At 50.5% G+C, this 25,946-nt stretch overlaps 2 protein-coding genes across 4 annotated transcripts in view; one reads left to right on the top strand and one right to left on the bottom strand.

Annotated features, from left to right (window-relative positions):
- Positions 1-23,705, top strand: part of NHSL2 (NHS like 2) — a 58,193-nt gene extending 34,488 nt beyond the window's left edge. For 2 of the 3 annotated variants that reach the window (XM_033119758.1, XM_033119768.1), the window contains exons 2-8: positions 4,902-5,057; positions 8,001-8,128; positions 8,452-8,647; positions 10,444-10,575; positions 11,674-13,971; positions 15,321-15,453; positions 16,386-23,705. In XM_033119758.1, the coding sequence (XP_032975649.1) occupies positions 4,902-5,057; positions 8,001-8,128; positions 8,452-8,647; positions 10,444-10,575; positions 11,674-13,971; positions 15,321-15,453; positions 16,386-16,695 (3,353 nt within the window). In that variant the 3' untranslated portion in view covers positions 16,696-23,705. The remainder of the gene's footprint in view (positions 1-4,901; positions 5,058-8,000; positions 8,129-8,451; positions 8,648-10,443; positions 10,576-11,673; positions 13,972-15,320; positions 15,454-16,385) is intronic. The other variant, XM_033119778.1, reaches the window with a different exon arrangement.
- RTL5 (retrotransposon Gag like 5) lies at positions 293-4,586 on the bottom strand. The gene is made up of 2 exons (XM_033119791.1): positions 1,306-4,586; positions 293-864 (listed from the first exon to the last, which is right to left on the bottom strand). Exon 1 carries the CDS (start codon positions 4,452-4,454, stop codon positions 2,751-2,753), a length of 1,704 nt encoding a protein of 567 aa, XP_032975682.1. The 5' UTR covers positions 4,455-4,586; the 3' UTR covers positions 293-864; positions 1,306-2,750.
- Positions 23,706-25,946: the final 2,241 nt, after the last annotated feature.

The raw sequence follows: 25,946 nt of genomic DNA, 5'->3' as shown, positions 1-25,946 counted from the left end.
GCGCGCGCGCGCTGGGGGCCGTTTTGGGGGGCCCTGTTACAGGATGGTGCGGCTAGGCCATTCATACCTTTGCATCCCAGTAAGTGGAGAACTAATGCTATTTTTCAAGACGCCTAGTCCCTCCGCTTCCCTCTGACAAATGCGTAGGACTCGAGGTAGGTCCCCTGAGCCTCACTGGGCCTCAGTTTCCTCATCCAGGCACTGCAAGGCTTCAAGCTAGGGTTGCTTCACGCAAGCTGCCTGGGAAGTACCTGGTACCTACTGGGTACCCATCCAGGCCTGCTAAGTAACTCAGACAGACACAGTCGTTACACACCCTTTATATTTTTATTGAGGAGAAAGCTTTAGCATACAGAAAGATTTATCTTCACAACACAATAACACAGTAACAATAACAAATTCATTCCAACAGGTTTCCCTCCGAGTCTCTGGGAATCCTTGGGCTGCCTTCATACCCCTGCATGCATCCTCCCACCCCTCTTTCAACCCAAGAAAGCACCCAGAGCCCATAGTTCCTCTTACAGCTCTTGTGGCTGTTACGTCACAAGTACAGAAGATCTGGGAAAGGAGGGAGAGGGTCAAAGGGAAGCCCAGGCCCCCTTGCCACCCGAGGGCCAGGAACCAGCTCACTGCTCACCCAGTCTTGCCCAGGCTGAGGCTACAGGTCTCAGGGTGACAAGCGCCAGGGAACAGGCAGGGCGTGTGCTGACAGGTCCCTGGAGATGGGGGTGCAAGGCTCCTGTCCTTTGCACTTCTCTGGCAGGGACACGAGCAGCAGAACAAGCATGTCAACCGTCAGCAAACAGGGTCCACAGCCTCAAAGAACAGCAGTTCCCCTTCTGGAACTCTCTCCTGAAGAAATAGCTGAAAAACAGACAACATTTTCTTTACAGTGTTGTTTACTCCTGCACTGGTGGGGTTGAGGAAAACCGGGCAACTGAAATGTCCAACAAACTAGGAGAATCCTTAAATAAATTATTCAGGTGGCATGACTGCACAGGTGGCAGCCATTTTAAATCTGCTGATCAAGAACTTTGAAAGGTGCACTGAGAACACACTAGAAAGGCAGCAAAGTGTTAATAGTACGTGTGTGTCTGTGTGTGTCTGTGTGTGTGTGGTGGGGTTCTGAATGTTTACGGGTTTTTTTGGCCTTCTAGTTTTCTCTGTTCTAAATTTTCTATAACGATTATGCATGATTTTTCTCTTTGGAGGAGGGGGAGCCTTTTTAAAGGCAGCAACAGGTTATAGGAACCCGCCTCCCCTGATCTCCAGGCTGAGAACAAGATAAACAAAAGGGCTTCTTACCTTCCACTGATGCACAGACCTCGCCAGAAACCAGTTTATGTGACTCCTCTTCCTCCAGCTCCTTCGTCTTGCTTCCAGGCTCAAAATCCTAAGGCTGGGCTGAGGTTACCTGTCAGACTCAGGTGAGGGATAGAGGCTTTCTTCCCTATGGCCAGACACTTTGGCCGCACTTGGCCAGCTGCCGGGCACCATGCAGGAAGCTCAGTGTCGAGGGCAGTGCAGGCCAGCAGTGGATTTGGCTGGCATTCTGTGACCAGAGTGACATAGCGTGGACTTTGCACTGCAGAAGCAGTGTTTTCTGGACCAAAGGCAAGCAGTAGGGCTCTGTTAGCGTCCCTAGGTTTGTACCCAGAAGTCCCAGGAGTCACTAGGAGGCAGTCATCTTTTCACGCCTCATATCTAATGGATGCCCAGCACCAGGCCATGGCTTGACCCCCATGTAAGAGACGTGAGGACGTCCCAACTGCGAGGCTGCAGAGGGTGCAGTCTATAGAGAGAACCGTCCTGTCTCCTTGGGAACTAAGGAATCCTTCCCATTGAAGTTACAGAGCAGGCCTGGGCCCTCTCTTTGGCAGTCTGGGAGGGAAAAGCCAATGAGGCCTCCTCTGGATCCCCAAGGATGGCAAGACTCCTGCCAAGATGCAGTCTAAGGCCTGGCCGGGGAGGAGACCACTGTCCCTAAGGAAAGAGTCACTGCTCACCATGGCAGAGTGGTTGCTGTTTCTTTGTCCTCCTCCCCACCTTCCAGACAACGTCAAGGAAAGGAGTAAAGCCTGTAACTGTGGGCTCTGCCCACCGGGGATGCCCGGGAAGGCAGTGTGCCAAGACAAGGGGGCCCCAGACTCAGCAAGCTAGTCCGGGGACCCTGGTCCCGTAGTCTGTGGAAAGGCAGAACCAGTTTGCCAAGTTGTCCATTTGACATGTGGCTTTGTACACCGTCACCGGATAGATGTAGTGTCCTCTTCACGGCCCTTCTGCTGGAGGTGTGGCATGAAGCAAATCCTGCTGTCTGTCGGTTTTACCTACGAAGTGGCATCAGTGGCTTCAGGAGTTCAGTACAGTCTGCCCTTCTGCTCCCCAGGGCGGGTCAGGAAGGCCCTGGGCAAAGTCCTGGTGAGCCAGTTGGAGGAGAAAACTGTAGAACACAGGGTTAGGCACAACTAGAGGAGAAATGTGAGGGGGTGACCAGTTCATTTATGGGAGCAGGCCCAGAAACCTGAGCAGAGTGCATGTCAACAGGACTGTGAACGCGCCTTGGCTGGACACCTGTCACTCCCTGCTCATGGCAGCAAGATGGTCTGGAGTTGTGCAGGTCTCCTTCAGGTTCTGCAGGCCTGCAACGCCCTTTAGTACTGGTCAGCAAAGGGGGCAGGTGTGGCAGCAAATAGCAGGGGCAGGGGACGCAGTAGAAGGGTGTGTTCTAGGTGGCTATGTGGGCCCAGCACTCACACGCGAATTCGGCCACGTGAAGCCCGGTGGCCCCCCTGTCTCGGAGTGAGGCGGAATAGCACGGGGGGCCGTCTTCGAGTGTGACGTTGCCCCAAGCGGCCCGCACGGCGAATATGCGGCGGGGAGCTGTAGAAGGGTGAATTGGTACCTGGGAGGCCCTCCAGCAGGGGGACCCGGTTCTGGTTCCTCCGTCGGCTGGGCTGTATTATGGGAGGTGACGCGTCTAGGAAATTTTCATGGTAGTAGCCAGAAGTCTGGGATGAAGCGTTGGCAAAGGTTGGTGGCACGTCCATGAGCTCATCTAGGTCATCATCTTGGGCCTCGTCCTCGGTCTCTTCCTCCTGCTCGGGCTCCTGCTCCAGCTCCTGCGCCGGTCCCGGGCCCCTGAATTCAGCCTCCCTCTTGCGCATCTCTTCCTCCTCCTCCTCATCGTCCAGAACGTCTACCACCACGATCTCGTCCTCGTCGTCGTCGTCCTCCACTTTCTGTTTCATCTCCTCCCTCTCCTTCCTCCTCATCTCTTCCTCCTTCTTCTTCTCCTCCTGCTCCTGCTCCCTCATCTCCTGCTGAATAGCTCGCACCCGCCTCCGCTGCTCCTTTTCGTAAAGCCTGCGCCTGCGCACCTCTGCATCTTCATCCTCACTGTGGCGCCCCTCTTCTTCGTGGCCATCGAGATTAGGGTCTGCAGCGAATGGGAAGAAGGAATTGCGAACCCCAGGGAGCGGCATTGGCTTGGGGACTCGCACTTTCCTTTCAATCTCCACACATTCGAGAATCAGCTCGTCCAGGTCGGCCATTTCAGTCGACCATAAGAGCTCCTTGCGGAAGAATTCGGACAGCCCTTTGAGGAACTGGTTTTGGAGGCGGCAGTCGTCCCAAGACAAGAACTGGGCCAGGAACTGGAAAGCGTCTGCATAGCTGCCCAGGGTACAGTCCCCCTGCTTGAGCTTGCGGATGGCCTTTTTCGCCACAATGGGGGGGATGGGGCCACAGAATTTCTTACGGATCTCATCCAGGAAGCGCGCCAAGTTGGCACGCAGGGGGCTTCCTTCCTGGGTGACTGAGACGGCCCAGTCCTTGGCGTCACCAGTGAAAAAGGAGATGAGAAAGGCCACCCGCTCGGCGCCCCCGGGGAAGTGGTCCTCATGGTCGGCTATGAAGGTCTCTAGCCGCATCAGGAATTCAGGCAGGTACACCGGGTCGCCTGCAAAGGGCTCCAGCTCGGGCCGCTGCAGCTGCGGCGAAGCAGGCTGCGCGGGCAGCTCCCGGGGGGCGGGCGGGGGCAGCGCCGCCGGGGCCGGGGCCGGGCCCGGGGCCTGGCTGGGCATCGGGGGCGGGGGCGGGTCGACCTGGCCGTCGGCGGCGTTGCGGTCCTGGGTGGCGCTGAGCAACGGCTCGTCCGAGGCGCACTCCGGCTCGGGGCGTGGGGCCGGCCAGCACAGGAAGGGCAGCTCGCCCTCGGGCACGGCGTCCACGTCGCTGAGCGGGAACTCCAAGTTCTCCTCGGCAAGGACGGGCACAGCGGGCACCGGCCAGCGAATATAGCTCGAGACATTGCCCCGCAAGGAATTCACCTCAGCCAGGGCCCTTCCGAGCTGAAGGCCCAGATTGGCATTCTCCCCGCGAAGGGCATTTAATTCTTCTCGCAGGGCCACGTTCGCCATGCGGAGGCTGTTGAGATTTCCCGACGCCTCGGACATCTGGGCTCGCCCGGGGCCCTGAGTCCGCGGGCGGGGCGCGGCGGGGTGGGGGTGGGGTGGGGGAGCTGAGGCGGCGAAAGGAGGCCGAAAGGCTGCGGCGGGCACCGGGGGGACCCGAGCGCCGCGGCGGGCGCGGCCGGGCCACACCCACCGGGCCGAGCGCGGAGGGCGGGCACTCAGCGCGCAGGGCCCAGCGGCGGCGGGGCCCGGGGCGCGTTACCTCGTCCCGGGGATCGCAGAGGGCGGGCGGCGAGGCGGGAGGCCGGGCGGAGCGGACTGCGGCAGGATCTGTCGAGGGAAAATCTTGCCGCGGCCGGGATCCCCGCCTTTTAAGCTCGGTTGGCCCCGCCCCCCCACCGGCAGGGGCGGGGCTTCGGGCACCGCGGGCGCCCAGTGGCTGCCGCGCCCCCCTCGGCTGCGCCTCTCACTGACTCTCTCCTTCCCTAGCTGCAGCTAACTCGGGTCGGGAAAATGCGACAGCGGCTGCCCACTCGAGGTCGTCATGGCGACAGCCAGTGAACGTGTTCCTCTCCTCGGGCAGGCCCCCGAGTGTAGAGGAGCTGCTTCGCGAGGCGCAGCTCAATCTCCAGAGCCTGTTGCAAGGTACCGAGAGGGAGGGGCGCTGCGATCGGACCCCACCGGCCAGATGCGCAGCGGCTGGAGGGAGGCCCAGAACACAGAGGACAGGGGCCTGCGAGAGAAAAAGCGAGAACAGCTTCAAACCTATTGAAAAACAAAACACATTTTCCAGGTTTCACCTTCTAGACTGATTCTAAAAGACCCTATTTCTATGGCTGTTTACCACCACCACCCCGCCCTTTTTCTTTTCTTTTTCTGTTTTTTGTTTTTTGGTTTTGAAGTTCAGTAGTCCATGGGGAGAAAGAACAGAGACTGAGTTAGGGCAATAGGTCAAACCATTTCTAAATACAGCTGGATGAGAGACTCCCAAGGTGTGGCCCATACACCTTCCAGACCTCTTGCCACATCGCGCATGCCTTGGGAATCCAGGCATCCAAAGGCGGAGGAGGCATCTGCAGGGCCTCCGACTCCCGGCTTCTGTCACTCTACTCTTGCACTAACCCGTCCACATGTGTGCCGCGTGGCTACTGCCTCACCACAGCAAGCCCAATACACTGCCCCCAGAGCTGCCTTCATCCCCAATTCCCATCCCAGTGTCTTTGGAGTATACCGATGAGTTCGTAGTATGCAAAGTTGGATCCACACGACCCAGAGAAACAGCCCAGTCAGAGTGCCTGAGCGGTCAGACTGCACCCACGAGGCAGAGGGACAAAACCCAGACATGGAAAGCAGAGCTAGAATCTAACGTGAATCGCACACCTAAGTAGCTGTGTGACATTGTGCAGATTGCCCACCCTCTCTGAGCTTCCGTTTAATGAGTCATCTTTAAAACAGGGATTCCAATTCCAAGCACATGGCACCATTTTGTGAGAATTAAAAACAGGGAATATAAAAAATTAAGAATAAAAATAATAATAATAAATAAATAAAAATAGGGAATATGTAAATTGCTTAGCGGGAGTATCTTGCAGCTGGAGAAACCCTGATAAGATGCAACACCAACCCCCAATACATGTCCTTTGGGAAGGGGCTGAGCTAAACATAATATTAAAGTTAATATAAAAGAAAAACCAAGGTTGTCCCTGATAGGACCTTACAATATAAAAACATATGCATCGACCAGAGGGATTTAGCCAATAGAAGTGGCAAAAGTACTGAAACTCAGCAGTATGAGAGAGACTACTGGCAGACTGCCTATATGTGGATGGAGGTTCCCGGGGGCGTACATATGTCACATTCACTGAAGTGCACGCTTAAGATTTATGTACTTTAGTGGAGGTAAGTCATAGCTCAATAAAATAATAGAAATAAAACCTCAGTGCTAGGTCACAAGCTCCATGCACCCACCAGGCCCCCACTGTCCCATTCGGACCTCTTTTCCAAGCCTAGAAGCCCTTCCTCTCTCCCTCTTCCCCACTCCAATCCTTACACTTTCTTCAGTTCTATTCTTGCCTCATCCAAGAAAACCTTTAACACGAGTCCGGCACTTTGCATCGTTCTACCCATAAGCGCTCACATGCGGCACTTTGTAGCATCCATCTGAAGAGGACTTCTGTAGTTCTGAACTGCTTTTTCTTTCATTTGTTCATTCCTTTCCTCATTCGTCTACTAGTCCTGGGTATGTAGTCTGTCTGCCTAACCAGACTGAGCTTGTCAGTATAAAGAAACGCGTCTCTTGGGTTTCCAGAAGCACCTGGCATGGCTGGATCCCCAAGAGGCGCTCAGTAGACATTTGTTGAGTGAACATTAAATGTGAAAAGACATCTTATCAGCTCTTGTTTATTCATGCCAATGGAGAATAGAAAACGGCAGGTGGCCACCCACCTGCAGTACAGCCATAACTCCCACCTCCTTGCCAGGGCAGTGGTGCCCTTAGAGAAGCAACATTTCAAAGGACACCATGAGCCTTGTGTTCAGATAAGAGAGGAGCTAGCATGCAAAAGAAAAACCACTGTGCTCTGTGTTGTCACCATGGGCCTGTGGAGGGGGACCTAGCGGGAGGCACATTTCACCTCGAGATAAGGAAGAACATTCCTGACATACGTGACAGCCCCAACTGTCCTTGGATGGAATACATGGCCTTGGGAGGAAGTCTGCCCCCTCCTGTGCAGGTGTGTGCGGAGGCTGAAGAAGCCCCTGGAAGGACTGCTGAGGAGGAAGTCCAAACTTTCCAGGTCCCTCCTGACTCCGAGTTTCTGTGATTTTTTTTTTTTTTTTTGACTTGGAGTCAAACTGACGACGTATTCCGGGGAGCAAGACCTCAAATGCTCCCATGAGCTTGAAAGTCTTTGTTCAAATGTGCAACAGCCCTGCCTGTTGATTCTTTACTCTCATTTCCTTCGTGTACTCCTGGAATTCATCACTTAAACGCAACCCATTCAGATCTTTCACATCCTTCTTATTCCTTGACCTCTCCTTCTTTCTGTGGCACTGCCTTCGCCTTCCCTCTCCTTCACCTTAGCCCCTGGACCTGGCACAACCTACAGTGGGACTGAGGGGCAGGAAGCCAGGCCCTCGGAGGCTCGAGCAAGAGCTCTTGACATGCAAGGGGAGCATTCGACGCTGGACTTCTCGATGCAAATCTCTCCGCGCTTCACATGGGTCATGAGCTGGCTAGGGCTGCAGAAAACCTGAAGAGAGGACCTTGCAGCATAAAGTAGCAAAAGTCTGCATTCTGAGCCTCTTCTCCAAGTTGGGCACTTAAGGTGGGGGCCACTGAGGCAAGGGCTTGGTCCCAGAAGCAGCACAACTCAAATCTCTTGACTCTTTTCTCCTCAGCTCTCATAGTCCCAAGGAGTAGGCATTTTTCCATTTCTGAACTCAGAGGCTGAGATGCCAGGAAATATCCTAAGAAACCAAGCAAGCCAGACCTGCCAGCTAGAGCAGGAGCTCCAGCTCATAGTCCCTCCCCCGCCCAGCGCTGGGCCGTGGCCCCCTAGAGTGTGTATCCACTGTGCTATTTTTCAGAAGAATATGAGGAACAGTACTCGGAGGCCAGACTGCTGGGGCAGACCTTCCGCTCTGCTGATGAGGCCCCTCAGCCCACCCCTAACCCAAGGCTCCAGTCTGCCAGGCGTCTGGAGTTGGTACTGATGGTGAGTCGCCTCTTCCCCTGCCTGGGAGAGCCAGCATGCAGAGCTCGCCCTGCACCCACCAGCAGGGGATCTCGAGCTGTTCACACTTATGCACTGGAAGCTGCTGCTCACCTCTGCTCACCAGCAGAGCCACCCTGAGGCCCGGCTGGCCAGCCAACACGGCCCTGCACAGCAGGTGTCTGGCCTAGCAGCCCGTCCAGTCCATGCTCTCCTGTCTCCCAGACAAAGGCTCCAACCGCCCTGCCTAGACAGCCATCCCGTGGGCATGGCTCCTCCAGCCCCAGTTGGGAGCACACCCTGCCCATCACCTTCTTTCCCAACAGCCTACAAAACAGCAGCTGAGCGAGGATGAGACCACCACCCAGGGTGTGAGGGCCCCTGAGGCCTCCCTGAGCCTGTCGACACCACCCGACAAGCAAGCTGCCTGGACTAGCCCCTTCCCTCTGCCCGCCCTAGAGGAGAAGCGGTGGCTGCAGCCTTGCTCCACGCACTCTGACATTGTGCCAATCAACATCTCTGGTAGAGTTGCTCAGCACCACCTGTTTGCTTCCCTCCATGCCAACTACAGACCATCTTCTCCAAACGCACTGGGGGCTGGGGGAGGGAGCAAGACTTTCTTTGCTACTGGCTCACCCTGCACTGTCAAGGTCATGGCTCTCGCCAGGGAACGGAGGCATGCAGAAGAGGGGGCTCTGGCTGCTCTTGGTTCACTCTCTACTGGCACTGCCACACTAACTGAGACCATTTGATAGCAAACAACATGTTCTTAACGGAAAACTCTAAAACTTTAAGAATGTGTGTGCTTTTTGGAGCCTCTGTGGACATTTCTCATTTGTGAGTTATGTTTGCGCTGGGGAAAGAAACCTTCTTGTGCCAGAAGCTGGGAGGGAGTCGGAGGAGTCGGAGGGAAAGTGTGGGGTTCAGAATGCTGGTGCTAAAAGGGGGACTCACAACCAGGGCACAGACCTCGGACCTTATGACACTTTACGTAGACACTCACTCTTTCAGTGAGGTGGGCCTCCCCAACTTGTGAGGCAAGTGTCTAAGAAGGGAAGTGACAGGAAGGGACCAAGGCCAGAAGGACAAAAGGGGGAAAATGATGTATGTGGCTCAGCTGGCTGTGACTTTGGGGACATGTGACACCTTGTACCACACACATTACTAATTAGTACTGCACACTCCAGCGACTGTAAGTGGAAAAGGAAGAGGGTTGATCATTTCTGAAGGAGATAGGGCCAAGAGATTCGAAATCAAGACTTTACAACCCAAAGGGACCAGAGGCATCCAGCTGGGAAAAGTTGATGGAGATGATGAGGACAGCTCTGGCCACATGTGCTGATGCTCCCTGGATATGGATATGGGGTCATTCAGCACCACTGGGGTCATTTCAGGCAGTCAGAGGCACGAGATAGCCCACAGCCTGGGGAGCTGTGCCAAGAGGAGTGAGGGCTGAGAGGGGAGACTCACAGAGTGATGGTGGGCGCTTCATTTCTGAACTTCTGTCTGACTCTCAATGAGACTGCCCCTGACCTTTGCCCACGGAGTCACTTGCAAGGGGCAGGGGGTCATATGCAGCCACGGGGCGGAGGGGAGGGTTTGGTTAGCCAGCGGTTGAATGAGAGACAGTGAGGGGAGCAGCAGACCTCACCCCCTGCCTCACCCTGCCCCAGCAGTGCCACAGCACCAAAGACTGAGGACCTGGTGCTTTAAGAGAAATAGATCTCAGTCACCACGCAGGGGTGAACTTTGACACAATGACTGCCAGGCTGCTTTCTGTGGCGGGGGCAGGGGCGGGGGGGCGGGCAGCTTCTTGAAGACACTGTCCTTTGGCCCACATGAAGGCTTTCTCTGAGAAAAGATTACGATCTAGAAACATCTAGTGTCAACCTGTGTCTCTACACCAGTGGTTCTCGCCCCGGGCTGTACATCTCAATAATCAGTCACCTGGGGCGTTTGAGAAAACGCTTGTACCTGGGCTCTCCTCCCTGAGATTTACATGTTCTGGGTGGGGTCAAGGTATTGGAGTTTCCAAAGCTGCCCAGTTTATTTCTATATGTAGCCAGGGTTGAAAAACCCTGGCTCTCAGCCACCTAAGGCTCACAGGTGTCCCTAAGTGCAGCTTATGAAAGCCAGCACGTGTGCCTTGGAGCTCTGGGTGTCCAGGGCCAAGTTGGGAGGGATGTGGAGGAAGGGCCACCTGCCTGGATGCTATTCATGCTCATAGCTGCTGTCATCATCCCTTCTCTGCACCCCAGGCCCATGTCCACTGTAAACAGAAGCCAGGATGCACCCAAGTGTCTTTATTTTGGCTACAGGGCAGCAGTTTGATAAACACGCAAGTTTGCGACACTCGTTGTTTAACACAGAGACAGCCGTGAACCCCAAGTCCACCCTGAGGCGGAGGCGGACCATTATTGGATTCTCTAACTTTTCCCAGCGAGACCAAGGTGACCCCAGCACAGCTGATCCCCCAGACCCTTCTTCTCGCTCACTCCCACCCATCCCATCACCCAGGTGGTATCGTGGTGATGGGGACAGGAATAATTTGGGGGCGGGAGGCTTCGGATGCCCCAAAGAAGCCAATGTGGTATGCGGAGCAGGTCTCCCAGGCTCTAAATTCATTGTTATTGTTTCCCATTATAAATGGAATATAACCATGTATGTCAAGTTTAGGCAAACAGATGAAATGGGGGGAATCATCACTAAAAGTCCCATGTTAGCAGAACGATCACTGCTGTTAAATGAAGGCCATCCAAAGAGCACAGACCAGAGATGTGGACGCACACCCTGGCCTGCCCCTTACTAAGCGTGAGGCCTTGGCCAGGTTACGTAACCTCTCTGAGCCTCGGCTTCTTCGTCTCTCAACTGGGGAGAATGTACCAAGCCGGGGAGTTGTCGTAAGGATTAGTTATTGTATGTCCACAGTTCGTGTTCAACAAATGGTGGCTGTTAGTATAAGTTATCGTGGTAGCAGCCATAGTGAGGATGGTGACAGAATAGTGATCATTGTTGTGTGTATGAGAAATCTTTGGGGATTTTGAACATGTGAATGGTTCCTTCGCAACTGTAGGTTATCTTAAGTCTCTCATGTTGCAAAGCTAAAAAGTGACAGGTGCCAAAAATGCAAGCACCCTGGGTTTTCCAGCTGTGGCATATTCCGCATTCATGGCTGGAGGGGAAAGTCACACAGTGCTGTCCCTTAATCAGTTCAAATCCTCCGCTTTCGTCTCAGGAGAGGTGAACGCTGAGGTCTGTGATGGTTTCATGAGCCTGGGTTGAAAGCCTGGGAAAAACCCTCCTGCCACTGTGCTCTAAGGGGAATAATCAAAGCCGGAGAGTCTTTGACAGGGCCCCTGTCACTCACCCCGTGGTGATGGGCAAGGACCTGAGTCCCCTCGCATCCTCATCTACGGAAAGGAAGAACCAAGGAATTCTGACCAAGCTGTTGGCAAATGCTTCTTGGCAAGAATGTGGTACTGCCGTCTCGGGAGCTGCCTGGGGGGTCCTTGGCTGCACCACTAATGTTCTGTATTTCCATCCTGCAGGTCACAACAGCCCCGCAGGCAGGGTGACCCGCTCTGCCAGCTCAGACATCAGGCCCAGTCATTCTGTTCCAGAAGGTGTTTATGGAAGAGTTGCAGTTGGTCAAGAAGCGCAGTTCCCAAACCTCACCTCACCAGTACTGAGAAATCCTTCTAGTGACCCGGAAGAACCTCTCCAGACACGTGGTGGCACCAAGCCTCCTGGCATGGAGAGCATGGGAATGGTGTACAGTGTCCCCAGTTCTTGCAATGGACCGACGGAATCTACGTTCTCTGCTTCCTGGAAGGGAGATGCCTTCACCTACATGACTCCAAGTGCCACCAGTCAGAGCAATCAAGTCAGCAAAAATGGAAAAAATCCTTCCTCCGGGAATTCGTGGGTCTCCCTGCACACACTGCCACCTCTGGTTCCTAAGGAGGCTGCGACCCTCTTTGTCACTCGTGATAACCCTGCAGGATGCAGTGGGCCAGCTGGCTACTCTGAGCACCCTACACAACGAAGGCAGGGATTGGAGCGACCCTTCAAGACCGGCCTTCTGACAGGTGGTACCTCGAGACTGGAGACAGGGCCAGGTGGGGCCAGCAGGTTCCGGGAGCGCTCACTGTCTGTGCCCACAGACGTGGACTGTGGAGAGGAACAGAAGGCCAGTGAAGCCTGTGCCCTGCCTTATGCCAGCACAAGTTCTGAGGGCAGTAACAGTGCTGACAACATTGCGTCCCTTGGTGCCCACCAGGAGGCCCAGCACAGAAGGCAGAGATCCAAGAGTATCTCACTTAAGAAGGCCAAAAAGAAGCCTTCCCCACCAACGCGCAGTGTGTCGCTGGTCAAAGATGAGCCAGTGCTCTTGCCAGAAGGTGGGCAGGCACTACCCAAGGACCAGAGGCCCAGGAGCCTTTGCCTCTCCTTGGAACACCAAGGACATCACTCATCCCAGGGTCACCCAGTTGTGCCAACCTTCAAAGATCCAGAAGGGACACACTTCTCTCAGCACTGGTATCTTAGTGACTGGAAGTCTGGTGACACCTACCAGTCCTTGTCCAGTTCCAGCACTGCCACTGGCACCACAGTCATTGAGTGCACCCCGGTTCAGGGCAGCTCAGAGTCTCTTGCATCCCCTTCCACCTCCAGAGCCACTACGCCTTCCCAACTCTCCATCGAGGTAGAGGCCAGGGAGGTGCCCTCCCCAGGAAGGCTCGCTGGGCTGATGTCACCCTCCAGTGGCTACTCTAGCCAGTCGGAGACACCAACACCTACTGTCTCCATGTCCTTGACCTTGGGCCACTTGCCCCCTCCAAGCAGCAGTGTCCGGGTACGTCCAGTGGTCCCCGAGAGAAAGTCGTCACTACCCCCAACATCACCGATGGAGAAAATTTCCAAGTCACGGCTGTCGTTTGACCTACCATTAACCTCTTCGACCCACCTGGATCTGTCTGGGATGAGTATCTCCATCCGAAGCAAAACCAAGGTGAGCCGGCATCACTCAGATACAAATTTTGGGGCCAAGCTGGCCCAAAAAACTAGCCCCAATCAGCCAATCATGCCCATGGTTACTCAGTCTGACCTACGTTCTGTTCGCCTGAGGTCAGTCAGTAAGTCTGAGCCAGAAGATGACATCGAGAGCCCTGACTATGCTGAGGAATCAGGAGCAGAAGTCTTGACCTTGCCAGAGAGAAAGATGAAACCGCCCATAGCTGAGAAACCCCCACTGGCCCGAAGGCCTCCAAGCTTGGTCCACAAGCCAGCATCTGCCTCCGAGGAATACCCACTAACTTCGCCTACATTGGCTATGACCCTTAAGAGCTCCAGTCAACACATGAGGCCACTCCCTCCAGACACCTACGTGGTAGCACGGAAACCAAAGTCCTCCAGCTTCCCTGAGGCCAGAAGCCCAGGGGGGTCAATAGCGCCCTCATCTCTTGTTTTCACACCTTTTGTCAGTTCCTCTGGTGCTTTCTTCTCAGGAACACAGCAACCTCCCCAGGGAAGTACAGAGGATGAGGCCCCCAAGGTGAAAGCCCTGCCTGAAAGAATTAGTCTCCAGAGCCAGGAAGATGCTGAGAAGAAGAAAGGCAAGATCCCACCTCCTGTACCAAAAAAGCCCAGTGTGCTGTACCTGCCTCTCACATCACCCACAGCTCAAATGGAGACCTACGTGGCCGAACCGAGGCTGCCTCTCAGCCCCGTCATCACCCTGGAGGAAGATGCCAAGTGTCCCCATACCGGCGACCAGATGCAATCGCCTGGTACGAGGATGATTTCAACGTCACAAGCTGACGGTGAAAGGGAGGCAAGTCGTACAGGTTAGTGAACTGTCTGCTGGCTTTTTCCTTCAATCCCAAGAGAGATGAAGGTGAGGATGGAGTGCCAGTGCCTGCGATCCTCCACCTAGGATGGCCAAGTCAGGGGAGGCACCTCTTGAGGGTTGGGCCTCACTGCCCTTGGGACCAGAACTGGCCCAGGGAAAGATCTTTGAGGCCCAGACTGTCAGTCTACCGTGGAACCCCAGTGCTGAGATAGTGAAATGCAAGGTAGTCTTAGACCCTAGGACCTCAGGAGTCCATCCATCTAGTCAGGCGTGCATCTCCTGCCCAGGACTTTTCCCATTTCATGCACGGGACTCATGCCCTCCCAGGCTGAGTTCAAGTGCTATCGTGGGCTTGCAGGCTGCTGAAGCAGTGGATTATGTTACCAGCAGCAGCCTTTCTTAGTGCTTTCCAGAGAAAAGGGAGGTCACTCTCTTGGATGGTTTGAGGTTAGCTCTTCCTTGCACAATAAGATTACGCTAGATTATGGTTCTCATCCTTTTTTGGTTTTTCCCTGTCTCTTTTTCATTGTGGCAAAATACACGTAACAAAATTGGCCATTTTAACCATTTGTAAGTGTACAGTTCAGTAGTGTTAAGTATATTCACCATGTTGACCGCCCATCAGCACCACCCATCTCCAGAGCTCTCTTCATCTTGCAAAACTGAAGTCTGTACCCACTAAACAACTCCTCAATCGCCCCCTCCCCCAAGTCCCTGGCAACCACTTGTCTACTTTCTGTCTCTATGCACTTAAGTATTGTAGGGAACTCATACAAGTGGAATCTTACACCATTTGTCTTTTTGTGATTGGCTTATTTTACTTAGTATGATGTCCTCCAGGTTCATCCATATTTCTCATCTGTTTTTTAACCCTTTCCACCAAACATCAAAATCTTACTGCCATCCTTAAGCTGATTCGGGCTTTCAACATAAGTTAAATTATTGGGGCTAAAACACACAAACCAGTCAAAGCCACAGGTCATTTTAGAATATTCTTTCTCAGAGTCCACAGGCTCCCTCTGAGATTCAGCTAGGCCCCCTTCTCACTCACTGATTGACTGTTGTTTTAGATTGTTCTCAGCTCCTTAATTTTTAAAAGCCACACATTTTCAACAAGAACATGTTCAGGCAACCTGTTGTAACAAACACACAGACTGATGTTTACCACTCAGTCTACCTTGGCCAATCACTAAGCTTCTGAACAGCCTGTTCCTTTGCAAAATGGACACAGTAGGAGTCTCCGCCCTGCTGCCCTTCTTTTGAACACCACCTGGAACATAGATGACAACGTGCTTTCTCCTAACTGTTGTGGTCAAAGTCATTTCTTCTGGTTCTCATACTTAGGGAGCTCTATGGAACCAAGCACTGAAGAAAAAAGTGTAATCAGTGATAAGACAGCTGAATGGATTGCGGAAGATGATGACGACGTGTTTGTGGCTTCACGCACAACTGAAGACTTATTTACCGTGATACACAGGTCTGGACCAATTGTCTTAATTCCTCTTGTAATCACCTTTCCTTTTTACACCACCAGACAAACTGCTACCTCTAAGCAGCCATTAGAATTGAAACTGGAGACTATAGTTCAGATATAGTTTCACATACGTGAAAGCAGTCCAGGGCATCACGGCCAATTCACTCGCATCTCTGGGTGAAGTGGAGGAAGGGCGGGGAAAGGAGGACCAGGTGCCCAGTGAGAGGCCCCTCGTCTCCTAGCAACCGCACGGCCTATTGTGACTCCATCTGCTGTCTCACAGCTGTGTGTAGTCACAGACATTTAACCCTTCACAGAATTCCTTGTACCAAAAAATCTGATCAAGAAGTGAAGCGAGGCAGCAGGCTGAGTATCAGAGCAGGAACTTAGGCAAATGGTGCACAGATGGGGAGCCAGTTGTTGGACGGGGCACAGAGCAGGGACCTGGTGAGAGGGGAAACTCAAAGAGCCCAGTTATTAGAATAGGATCGGCTCCCAGGCTGTCTTTTTTTTTTTTTTTTTTTAATTTATTTTTAATTTATTGGGGTGACAATTGTTAGTAGAATTACATAGATTTCAGTTGTGCAATTCTGTATCACATCATCCATAAATCACACTGTGTGTTCACCACCCAGAGTCCCAGGCTGTCTTGATTCACAATCACTGAGCTACTCGCCTCAACTCCTTAAATTCTTCTCTGGTCCCAGAACCTGGACAGGCACAGGACAAGTGGCTCCAGATGCGAGCATTGAAAGGAGTCCGTGTGAGGGGGGCGGGGTCCAAGGACTTAGTGGTGACAGGAAAGCTGGTGACTGATACTACATAGAAGTTCCCAGATCGTGTCACTGACGTTCACTGACATTGATGAAGTTGTATGAAGCATTAGGAAATGTCCATTGTACGAATTCACTCAAAGTCAATCTTCCGTTATTTAGGTCCAAAAGAAAGCTGCTTGGCTGGAAGGAGCCTGGCGAGGCCTTTGCCGGAGGCAGCAGACCGAGCTCTCACTCACCAATAAGGAACGCAGCTGAAGTGCCAATCATCAGTGAGCCGGCGGCCTGTGCCAGCCTCGATGCTGGCAGAAACGATGATTTCAAAGCCTTGCTACAGAAGAAGGGAAGTAAGGCAACCCCCAGGTCCCGCCCCTCAGCAGCCGAACTGCTGAAGACCACTAGCCCCCTGGCTCGGAGAATTATTGCACAGTTTTCAAAGGACTACGATAGCACCGACAGCCCCAGTACCTAAGGCGCAGGTCGAGCAAGCAGGCTTCAGTGAGTAGACCTGAGTAGAGAAGGGGGAACAGAAAGGCTTTTCAAAAGAAACCATGCAAATAACAAAAGAGCCTACGTTTCTTTTACGTTAGCTCACACTCTGGACAGCAGGACAGAGACCACTTTATCTAGAACTGAAATCATCAGGCACTTTAATCATCCTCAGACATTTTACGTTTTCATACTTCAAATCTTGCCATTACTTAGTACCGACTTTCTCCTTATTTCCCCCCAGAAATTCTCAGATGCAAGGGCACAGGTGCCATCTTTTTAATCAATGACCCTGCTGCTCCAGTCACTGAGGGAGGGGCACAGTGTGAGAGCAGATTGGGGGCTGCCACACCTGGGGCCACAGGGAGCCATTGCTGATTATTCGCTTTCCTGCGAGGCCTTGATGACCACAGTTTATGTCTCCCCCTCAAGACGTTTGCAGGTGTGCACTTATTTCGGTATGGGGTTGATTAGATGGCTTTTGTCGTGCAAAATATGAATGTGACTCTGTCCTGAACTTCATGCCTTTTTCAGTTTGATTGTCTACACGGAGATCAGGGTGACGAGTTTCAATAACATACAGACCCTTCCCCCCACCCTTCAGCTAGAAAAGGTCAGGACTGGGTTGCTTTGGATGAACCAAGCTCAGCTGATGAACGTGGCTGCCATTTGTTCACGCCAATCCAAGGAAACTCACACATGCGCCTTGAGATCCTTCAAGTGTCTGCCAACGATAGCTAGGACCTGTGCCCAGCTTATGCTGCATTCTAAGAACTCTCATTTCACTTGCATGTGACACCCATTACAGGAAGTGATTAGCTGAAGGAACAGCATCATCAAAGGCGAATGGAGGAGAGGAAGTGAGTGTAACTTGCCCACCACCATTCAGCTCAGATTGCACTTTGTGTTTGGTTGGGTTGGGTTTGGTTTAAAGGAAGTTTTACTCTGATGCAAATCTGAGAACACATAGAAGAAAAGCATACATCCAGAACTTAAAAAGGAAGCCTTGCAAGTTGCTATAGCCCAGAACACAAAAAAAGGGCTACTTTTTGCCATTTAGTTTCTGCTATTTGACCAACTTGCAGCTAACCGGTGTAGGGGAGACTGTAAGAACTGGGTAAATGGGATGCTGGTGGAGCCCCAGAACAATCATTGTGACCCCTCCTCCCCCACCCCACAGCTTATAGGCACTAACTATTCTTGTCAGTTCAATTTTCTAAGCAAAGCAAGAGCAGTGATTCATTTGATTTTCATATGTCTGGTCTCTGGGAGGTTGGGGGAAAAACAGACAAAGCAGTGAACAAAGAAAACTGGCTGACCAATAATGGTGGGTTAATTGCCAACTGTTCCCAAGAGGGAGAAAGAAGTCAAATGAAATTGTAGCCCGCTTCACAGAGGGCTCCCCATACCTTCCTCCTTCACTCCCCACCTCCCCACCTCACACTCCCTTTACCCCACCCCCCCAACAGAGTCATTGGCGAACCTCCTGGAGGATGCAGAAACTGCCCCAGAGACAAGCAGATCTTGATTTTGATAGGTCACGTTGCTCACCAATGAGAAGCAAGCTCTTAGCTCAGCGGCCCATGGTCCAGTGGACAGAACAGCCGAAAAAGCACACTGAGTGCTAGAAGACTTGGACCTCTTGCATAGAAGCCCTAAGCCTAGGCCCTCGGTTGGTACAGTTCTGAATCGTAGGCTTCTGAGTACAGGTCAGGCCCAGCAACACCCCTGCAATCAGCACTTCCCCCGATTTAGACAGCAGCCACTTAAAATAATAAACAGCAAAAGCTCAGTTGCTTTTGAAACATTCAAACCATTTGGTTTGAAGGTCCTGACGAAATTTCAGTGTGTTGCCTGAAATCAAATAGATTCATTCCTGGCCTTTATTTGCATATAAATGCCACACTTGTCTGCCCCAGACTCAGAATTCCAAAAGACAGAAACATTTTGCTGTGTAGGGAAATGAAGGGGTGTTTGTGCTTTTCCCTGACAATGGTGAAGGGTGGCCAGGCCTTTCTCCTAGGGGACTATTCTGAATAGCTGAACTCTAAAGCCAAGTTTGAGACTCGCATGCTATCAGACTTGTTGCTTCTGCTGATTTTTCTGGAAGCTTCTTGTTTGCTACTTCTGGTGGGGTTTGCCTCTCCCCTCATCTTGCTACCTCTGGTGGTTTTCCCAAAGGACTCTAAGCGGCCTTCCCAGACACCTTAGCGTTTTTCAATTACCTTACGTCTTGAGTTCCTGTACAATACTCTGTTTGGCTGGAATTTTTAGAACATCTTCTGTGTCATCACAGTGGCCCTCAAATGCCCAGTGGTTTTCCCTGTAGCACAAGAGGATTTGGGGCAGAGCTGGTATGGTCGGAGGTAACGCTGAGGACCGGAAAGACAGAGTTGGTGTTACGATTATCAAGGGGAGGAGAGGCTGAGTGTTAGGAGTAGGAAACATGTTGGGGGTTATGTTCAAGTGTATCTACCCCCTAAGGCACATAGCTCGTGCTTGCTGCCTTCTGCCAAGACGGGGAAAGAGAGTTGGTGTTACGATAATCAAGTGAATTGGTAGCCAAGAGTGTTTTGCACTTGGTGGGTATTTGTTACATATTTGTGGTTTGCATGTTGAGGATACACAGCCAGTCATTCTCAGCATGACAGGAAGCTTTGCTGGTGTCTCCTGGCCTTTGCCTGCCTCGCTCTCTCTCCTGGGCCCTAACTTGTCCCTCAGCCCCAACTCCTGTGAACTGCATCCCTGGTCGACAGTTCACCCGTTAAGGAGGCAAGACCACAGGCAGCAAAATAGTTCATGTGCACAAATCGACCAGTTGATCTGGACACATCACCTTGACTGTGCAAAGACAGAGGAGTTTCTACAGCAAGCATTTTCCCAGATACCCATTTTTAACTGTCTCGACAACATGGATCGGAGTGCGATCCACTCTACCTACCAGTCTCAGCAGATATGTCCATGCGTCTGCCTTCTTCCTCATAAACCAACTAGTCCCTAAAAAGTCAAGTACATGGCCAGTGCTCTGTTCCTCACCAGTGCAGCCTTTCATTATTACGTCTGTAACACAATGGTGAGCTGTCCCTTTAATATGATTTGCCAGGGCCAGGACTAGAGTGAGGTGGGTGAGGGGCTTGAGGTGCAAAATTTAAGGAGGCGCCCACTGTCAGGGTTGTGCAAGTGCCTTACCCTGGTCCTGGCCCTGCGTTCACACTCCATAAAGTAGTATCAGTTCCTCTCCTTCCTGTGAACAAGTATGGTCCTTCTGATTTGGGGGGGGGTACCCCCATCTGTGGTTGCACCAAATGTTTTATGGCTATTTTTTCACTCCTATAAACCTTTGTATGCCTCTACATCACAGACTCTTCAATATTATCCGAAAACATGGTTGCTTTCTACGTAACCTGCTCCAGGTGACAAGTTAGCACCCATTTCAGTAAGGAAGGCCGACCGGAATAGCCCATCAGCCAAATCATGAGTGAGCTGGGATCCTCGGCTCCTGTTTCCATCCCATTCTCCCCAGACCATGCTTTCCAGCACCCATTGTCCCGAGTGCCTCCTAGTTTGTTCTCTTCCCAGCTAAGAAAAGTGTGCTCTCAGGAAAGGGCTAAATTCAAGGCTTAATGCTACCTCTTCTGAGGGTCGTTTGCAGTTTGACAGGGGAAAAGCCTTAAGCCAAAGGAATGAAGTTCTACTTGTAGAATTTTAGGCATAAGTTAGTGGCAGGAGTGTGTTTTTCACCGTGGAAAGGCCAAATTCCCTGACAGCTAACTGCAGAATGTAGGGAAATACCGTGATCTCCTGCAGTGCCACCAAGGGACTCTCAGAAATGGCTACGAAAAGCCACTAAAAAGGCCTAGGTAATTCATTTGTACATAAGCATTTTTACACAGATGGAACTAATGCTATTTATCATTTGAGTAAACACACAAGGATTTAAAGAGTTTGTGAAAATGTGTCCTGTTTGTGAAATGTCAGGCTGTTGCAATATTGTCCGATCAATGTCAGTCATCCAGCATTGGTGGTGATTGTTAAACTGATTGGAGGTACAGCTTTACTGAACGCAAACCTCTGTTTCCCCCATTCTTGTTTTGCGCTATCACCTCAGCTTGGTGTGAGAATGAGACCAGTCCCTCCAACGCTTTTGCGTGCATTTCGGCTCCAAGTGACTAAGATATTAGGGATTTAAAAGGACAAGAGAATCACTTTGTGAGGAGTGTAAATGTCTATTACTTTGCTTTGTACACCTGAAACTAATAAAAAAAAAAAAAAGGACAAGAGAGTGGGAAAGAGGTACAAAGAACCACCTTCATCAAAGGGCAGCAAAAATTATAATGATTGAAATGACATGAAATGAACAATGTTTTAGAATACTCTGAAACAGATTTATAGAGGAACACAGTAGCAAATGGTTATAGACACACATTTGAGACGCTGTTGATATTTTTAGCGAAAAGGAGTTTGCATAAGTCATGGGTTATGTGAAATAGGTATATACTCTTCAGTCAACCCCAATGGAAGCCAGTGGTTCTCAAAGTGTGGTCCCAGGACGAGCAGCGCAGCAGCCCTGGGGTGTGAATGTGTGTGTGTGTGTGTGTGTGTGTGTGTGTGTGTGTCTATTCCAGTGATGTGACTTCTTCAGCCCTTGAATCACTATAGCCACAACTATCCCAATAATCCCAACTTTCCCGTCATTTCTGCTATCATTACAGTAATCAGTCTCTGGCTAAGTGCTGTAGATTGTCATATTGGTCAGGTATATGTTGTTTGGTGTGAAGAAATTATCAGATTGAATCAACTACTTGCTCACTCTCCACACATCTAGTGTGATTTTGGTTTAAACATTTTTCTTTTCATTCACAAATACAAAAAAGGAAAAGGTATTGTGTTGGTTGGGGATTGCCAACCCTTAAATACCTGTCTTCACCATGGTGGCTGTTTTCTAGAAGGGCTCTGGCAGAAGTATATTTGATTTTAAGATTTTGCCTAAATAGTGGAATTTGATATCTACAAATCCACAAACAAAATATGAACTGGAACAACCAGTTAACCCCTCTCAGCCTCTCTTTAATGCCAAGCTTTATAGAAATGTATTCCTTATGTGGTGTTGAGCTTTTTTAATGTCCCGTTTTATAAAATGTTATGCATGCAAACACAATGCTCGTTGTACAAGTCGCCTCAAACTCATTTCCTCCGCCGTATGTATGATGGTGAAGAAATATCAATACGTATGTTCTTACCTCTCCTGATCGATTGTAAATTGCAAATCTTTCCATTCATTTTTAAATGAGATATATTTACTCTGGCTAGTAGTTAAAATTTTATTCTTTTTATTATATTTCATTGCTACTTTTTTCTACTGCCTTCAATGCTTACTTTGGGGAATATTTCTTATTTCTAGATTGTTGTATTTATCTTATTTCTATATTTATCTGTCGTCACGGAATGTTAGAGCCAAAAGGGACCAACTTCTCATTTTACAGATGAGGAAGTGAGGCCCAGAAAGGTCAAATAACTTACACAAGGTCACACAGTGGCAGGGCCCGGCCTCAGTCTCAGGTCTCCTGCCTCTGGGTCCAGTGTTTTTTCATGTAAAGCACTACATTTATAGAAGACCTAGATCTGGCATCTACTTCTATGACACATGAATTTCCCAGGTATCTCAGTGTACTGATACCTATGCTTGAAGGAAAAATGCTCAAGAATTCCTTAGTTCATAAATCCAAAGGCAAATCTGATTTGCAGTTTAGAAACATTGATTTCCTTCCAAATTCAATATGTGCTCTACTTCGTACAATGGATGTTTTCCTTAAAAGTTGTTTGAAAAATGAATTTTTTGAATCAAATTCCATTTTTTAGGAGAGAAGCTTCCTGTGTAAGGGAATCTTCTGGTGATTTCTTTTGAAAATCAAAGAATCCTCTTGTCAATGCCTCTCTTTTTTTTTTTCAGTGTGAACTTTTCTAATTGGTGTTTGTTTAAAGTAGGGCAAGCCAATATAGGCTTTCCTAGAGTCTACTCTATCCTTCCCTTCTTACACTTTATGAGATATTCTCAGACTGTTAGATGCTCATGAGATTCTTACTTGTGTTCTAGAAACTTCACCGAGCTTGATATTTTGTCAATCCCTGGGCTCAAACTCTATGTCCATCTTATCAAACAATAACAGAATTCCATAATCAGCAGTGAGCTCTGCATGCAGTCTCTTTTCCAGAACATTCTTTGCCTAATGCTCTTTAGTGTGACTCTGTCTTTAGCTGTTCTCGGGTTTCCTTCCATAGTTCATGCATACCTCACTATTCTGTGGAGTTGCAGGGAGTGCCCCTTTAGGACTGTATTAGTCATAGGGAGTGGTATTTCCAGTCTCTTCCATCTTCCCTTGTTTCTCCTAGACCTCTTCTGGTTTCCCTTTTCAAGAATGCTCAGGGGTGGCTGGTTAGCTCAGTTGGTTAGAGCGCGGTGCTGGTAGCACCAAGGTTGCTGGTTTGATCCCCACATGGGCCACTGTGAGCTGCGCCCTCCTTAAAAGAAAAGAAAAAAAGAATGCTCAGAGATTGGTGGGATTTTCCCCATCATGTAGACCAGGGGGTGACAAACTTTTTCTGTTAAAAGGCCAGATAGTAATTTTTTAAACTTTGTGGACCACATATGGCCTCAGTAGCAAATCTCCTTCTTTGTTGTTTATTTGTCTGACCTTTAAGAAGATGTTTTTACAGCTTAAAATACGTAAATACCATTCTTAGCTGTTGGGTCATAAAAAGCTTGTCATAGTTTGCTGACCCCTGGTCCAGACCATCTTCTAAGGCAGGCACCTCTGTGACCCGCCCCATGTGATAACCACGTTGTGTACTGGATAATGTAGCTCTCTGCCCTCCCCGCTACTGCACTGTCAGACCAGTCTACACAGAGGTGGGTGGAGAGGGCTGCATTTGACAACCATCACTCTCCAATAGGTGCCCTTTATGTGTCTCTCATTCTGTCTGTCTGTCTGTCTGTCTGTCTCTCTCTCTCTCTCTCTCCAGTTCTCTCTCTACTTCTCTAGTTGTCTCTCTTTCTAGTCCTGTCTCTAGTTCTGTCTCTACTTCTCTCTCTCTCTACTTCTCTAGTTCTCTCTCTCTCTCTCATCTCTATTTCTCTAGTTGTCTGTTTCTCTAGTTCTCTGTCTCTCTAGTTCTCTCGCTGGTTCTCTCTCTCTAGTTCTCTCACTCTCTCCTTTCATTGTTTTCTCCAGACATCTTGTCCTAGTTATTCAATGTGCCTCTGCTTCCTCGAGTTTCGGGTAAGCTGGCAGGGAAGAATGGATTTCTGAGCTTTCTTATTTCTTTTGTCCTATCATTAATCCCCAAACTGTGGTTGAGGACCCCTACCCTGGGTCACCTGTCCCACTCTGCCCCATACTGCCATCACGAATTTAGGAGCTGTTCTAGACTCAGCCCCACCAAGAAAACCAGTGACTACAGAAGGTATTCTGTGTCCCCAGTTTTCCCTGCCTCTGGGGCTCTGGCCCCCCGGGATGGCCTCCTGCTTCTTGGATTCCTTAAAGCTTCTTCACATCTCTCTCCATTTTGCTCCATGTCTACATCTAATACTATTTGGGAATATAAACCTCAGAGTCACGTTTTCGTATTTGCTCGCATAAACACAGAGGTGGGGGATACGAGTGATGAGGTGTGTGCCTGGGTGTGTGAGTGTGGTCTCTCCACCCGGACTGTGAAGGCCCCATTCCCTAATGGAGCTCTCTCACACACACATACACTCTCACACAAACCCCTTCCAGTGCTCACAGCAGCTCTCTGGTCCAGGTCCAGATCTGATGGAGTTGGTCAAGGAGGTGGGGGCTCCTGAGGCATTTGCCTTTTCTTGTCTTTCTGCTGGTTTGCGCTGGCTTCTCCTAGGAAACCACTGAAGAAGCTCCTGTGTGGCAGCTCTGGACAGGCCAACATACAGAGAGCTAGGACTTCCGTTCTATCAGGACTCACTCACTAGGACATACCTCCCAGGCTGTAGGTTTCCTGTGTTCGGGCCTTTAGCTTCCTTTCTGTCATTTGAGCCCAGGGATCTATGCACTTACTGAAATCTAAATTTTAAGAAGTCAGAGACATGAGTTACCTTCAGGATTTCCTGATTTGAAAGCATCTGTGAAATAGTTTCTTTCTGCCTTTTGTTTAAGACTTCCAGATTTAGGAAGGGAACCAGACTTACACCTTGGACTCTAAAGCAGCAAAAGTACTACACTTGCCAAAAGCAAAATGAAGGAGGAGGATTGGCTAGTCCTACTATGCACTTACAGGTCCGTGCTTACTGAGTGCCAACAATGCACTTCAGACAAATCAGGGAGACAGGAATTTACAAACCAGCATTCTGAACTGGAAGGCAGAGATGAGGCAGTCCCCTCAGCGATGACCACGTGTCCCTGGAGGAGCAGTTCGGGAAGCAGCAGACAGTAGGACAGATCAGAAGCCCAGTCTTCCTAGAATCCCAACACAAGATGGAAGGGAACCCTCTGTGGGGTGATATTACAAAGGCTTTTTCTTGTCTTCCTTTTTTCCTTTCTTTCTTTCTTCTTTTTAAACAAAAGCATTCCTTACTGGCTTGCTACCAGCAATTGAACTGTATTCTTTATATAGCTAGAGCTGTTTGTGTCTTCTTAAAATAAACAACTTCTGTTAAAACCGTTTTCTGTTTCACTCTCTGGTTTTCACTGTAGCAATAATGCCTTTATTCAGACAGTAAGCCCAGGTTGGGAACACGTTTTACCGACCACACAAGTGTGGGGCCCACACACATGGAATCTGATTCTCCCCCACCCCCAGTGCCCAAAACAGATATATGGGACACAGCATCTTGTGGAAACCTGACAAACCAAGCCAGGAATCTGAGCTACACAGGACGGTAATCCCTGTTCGATGAGTCATCTCAGGGACTCCAGTTCAACTGCTGATGGAGGCAACAAGGGGTGAAGTGGGCTGGCAGTTGCAAGGCTCCTGAGGGGAGGCGGTTGCCATAGCAACTGTGCTCAGGGCTGCACTTCCTCTTTGTTCTCTGGCTCAATGAAGCCACCCAGCAGGGCAGTCCAGAGTGAGTCTGGGCTGGGAGCAAAAAATGCAGACCAGATGTGGCGCAGATCACTTCTATCCCTCCACAAGGGTGCGAAGGTGTGGTCCCACCAGGCAGGTGGTGTCAACTCCCATCCCAAAGGAGCTTTGTTTCCTGTTCCCAGCGTCCTTGTCTCCCCA

This window comes from Rhinolophus ferrumequinum, chromosome X (genome assembly GCF_004115265.2).
Source record: "Rhinolophus ferrumequinum isolate MPI-CBG mRhiFer1 chromosome X, mRhiFer1_v1.p, whole genome shotgun sequence".
NCBI classification, from domain to species: domain Eukaryota; kingdom Metazoa; phylum Chordata; class Mammalia; order Chiroptera; family Rhinolophidae; genus Rhinolophus; species Rhinolophus ferrumequinum.
The sequence above is the reverse complement of the archived record's forward strand: the minus strand, read 5'-3'. Positions and strand labels throughout refer to the sequence as shown.

Excerpts from the sequence above, each read along its gene's own strand:
- RTL5 (XM_033119791.1), bottom strand. The coding sequence starts at position 4,454 with ATGTCCGAGGCGTCGGGAAATCTCAACAGCCTCCGCATGGCGAACGTG.